This window comes from Vidua macroura, chromosome 28 (assembly GCF_024509145.1).
Source record: "Vidua macroura isolate BioBank_ID:100142 chromosome 28, ASM2450914v1, whole genome shotgun sequence".
Taxonomy (NCBI): Eukaryota; Metazoa; Chordata; class Aves; order Passeriformes; family Viduidae; genus Vidua; species Vidua macroura.
Genome location: NC_071598.1, coordinates 523,949 through 526,580, shown reverse-complemented (window position 1 = coordinate 526,580; position 2,632 = coordinate 523,949). Strand labels below are relative to the sequence as shown.

Below are 2,632 nucleotides of genomic sequence, written 5' to 3'. Positions count from 1 at the left end.
TCATGTGCAGCTGTGCAGCTGAGGGTGTAACACCCAGCGAAGTCACCTCAGAGGATGTTATGGATCACCTGCCTTTGGGACAGCACTTGTCAGTTAGAAACTGCAGCTCTGTGTGCACTAAAGATGAGTTGTATCTGCTGGGAAGCAGCAGAAAGGAACCCATGCCCAGACAGGAGCGGGTTTGCAGTGCTGGCAGTGGAGACAGGGCCAAGTTCTTGGATGTTTGCACAGGCTCCAGCCTCATGCTAGCATTGCAACAGTTCTCACCTGGAGTTTTTCCTGTTTATGATATGATACATTGCTCACGCAGTGCTTTTCACATGCAGCAAGAGCAGGAATGGAGTTTGGGCTGTGCTGGCTCAGTCCCACAGCGATGGTTGAAACTTGTTCTGTGGTGGGCCAAAAAACCCCAACATTTCCGTTGCAGAAGCAGAGAGGACTTTTCATCTCGTCCGCACGACAGGAAAGTTGGCAACTTAAATGTTAAACTTGCCTGCGACTGTTGGGTGTTGACATCATGGTGATCTCACCGCTGTAACCGGAGCCCTCCAGCTTTTCCTCCAGCCTGCCTTTAAATACCGGCCCTGGAGCCAGCGCAGCACGCGTTCCTCCGACTGGAGCCCGGGGCAGAGCCGGCAGAGCCCACGTCGATGAAAGCAAAGACAAGCTCCAGCAGCCCAGCCATGTCCACGTCGCTGCGAGTGAGCCCCTCGGTGCACGGCTACCGCTTCGACACGGCGCTGCGCAAGAAAGCCGCGGCCAACATCTTCGAAAGCATCAACGAGGCGTCCCTGCAGAAACTCTTCAAAAACTCCGGGGACAAGAAGGCGGAGGAGAGAGCCAAGATAATCCTCGCCACCGATCAGGACATGGAGGAAAAAACGAGAGCGCTAATGGCACTAAAGCAGAGGAGAAAAGACAAACTGCTGCAGTTCCTGACCTTTCGGAAATACTCCATTAAAGTTCACTGAACTGGCGGAAGGAGCAGAAATGGAGAACATTTTGTGACGGGACTGTTTGAGACCTCCTACCACGCTCAGCATGCTCCGCTGCCCCGTGGGCCTGGGCAGCTGACAGCCCACGCACAGGGCTTCAGCCCCGCCGCAAACCGCGAGCTGGCAGCGGCCCCGCTGCCGCAGCAGCGCCGGTGCCCACGGCAGCACTGGCACGGCGTGGCCAGCAGCATCCGTGCCCATGGCACATCGGTGTGGACAGCAGCCTGGTGGCCAGAGGCTCGCAGAGAGAGAGCGGCTCCCAGCCGGAGGCAGCCGAGCCGGGGGAAACCCACACGCCCGGGTGTGACGGGACCTCCTGATGGACTTGGTGCCCACAGACTTGAGCCGGGTGCTTTGCCTCTTCAGCCTCCCTTCCCTAAAGCCCGAGCCCGTGCAGAGCCCGGTGGGGGCTCTGGAGGCCGTTCAGCCGCTGGCCACGGTCACCTTGCATCTGTTAACTGCACCCAAAGGCAGCGTGTGGTGCAGTCGGTTCAGCCGTCCGGGAACGCATTTGCTCCAGAGACACTCTGCACAACTGTGCCTTTCCTTCCCAAGCTGTATGTGTGCAGGAAAAGTCGTTTGCACTGAAGCAATAATAATGACAGATTTCCCTGAATTTACTGTGAAGTTCCCTAATATTATGTTCACTTACCACTAACACTAAAAATCTAAATATAATGTCTACAGTTCTTCTCTGTGTAGGTTACAGTCACTATTAGACGAGTACTTACTTCATGGCAATATTTTATGACAATGTTATGATTATATTGGCTATAATTTATTGCATACAGTGATGTGAAAACCAATAAATTATGAAGTAAATATAAATTATCTTGTCTGAAATGCTCAGTTCTCCTGGAGTGGTGGGGTTAGGCTTTTTTGTCATTTCACAGAGACCCAGTTTAGGAGCAGACTACCTGCACCTCTCCTTCATTCCCCAGATGTGGCTTTGGCAGCTCATTCTCAGGACGTGGAGCAGCCCTGGCTCCCCCACGGCCCCACCATCCCACCTGGCAGCACCAGGTTGCCCCGCAGTTGCTTTGGCAACCATGCCATTCCCCCAGAAAGGCCTCACCAAATTTATTGCTAGTCAACTCTAATGTCAGTTTCCCCTCCGTAATAAAGCAGAGTAACATCTTCTGCACTGAGGAAAGAAAGGTGCAGAAAAGGATGGTTCAGGACCAGGCTGGGCAGCAAGGCTTGTCAGCCTTTGACATTTCTGCAGAGCAGAGAAGGAACCTGGGCTTGGCTCCTCAGCACCCAAAGAAACAGCAGTAAGTTACGAAGCTTTGGCAGCAGAACTGGACTGTTTTTCTGCAGGCTGTGCTGTACTATCATGATAGATGATGCTGAAAGTACTTAAAAATAGCAAAGAGTGGTTATTTATAAGTCTGTCCTCTAATAACCTGATGGTTTAGATAAAAACATTCCCATGACTCTGCTTAGAGCAACAAAGATAGAGCAGCTTGGAAGAGTGATAGCCCAGCTACAATTTTTTTTGCCTACAGTAAGAACTCCAAATTGCCAATAAGTCAGGGAGACTGGAAATAATCTTTTAAGTCACCTAATAGAATGAGCAATTATAATTATTTATAACTGGAGCGGGATGCACGGTGATTTCCCCTCCCAGGAAGACC

General features: G+C 51.7%; 1 protein-coding gene across 1 annotated transcript; it reads left to right on the top strand.

Moving 5' to 3' along the window:
- The first annotated feature begins 226 nt into the window (after positions 1–226).
- On the top strand, positions 227–1,823 carry TCIM (transcriptional and immune response regulator). Its single transcript, XM_054000885.1, has one exon. The coding sequence runs from the start codon at positions 651–653 to the stop codon at positions 969–971; it is 321 nt and encodes a 106-aa protein (XP_053856860.1). The 5' UTR covers positions 227–650; the 3' UTR covers positions 972–1,823.
- Positions 1,824–2,632: the final 809 nt, after the last annotated feature.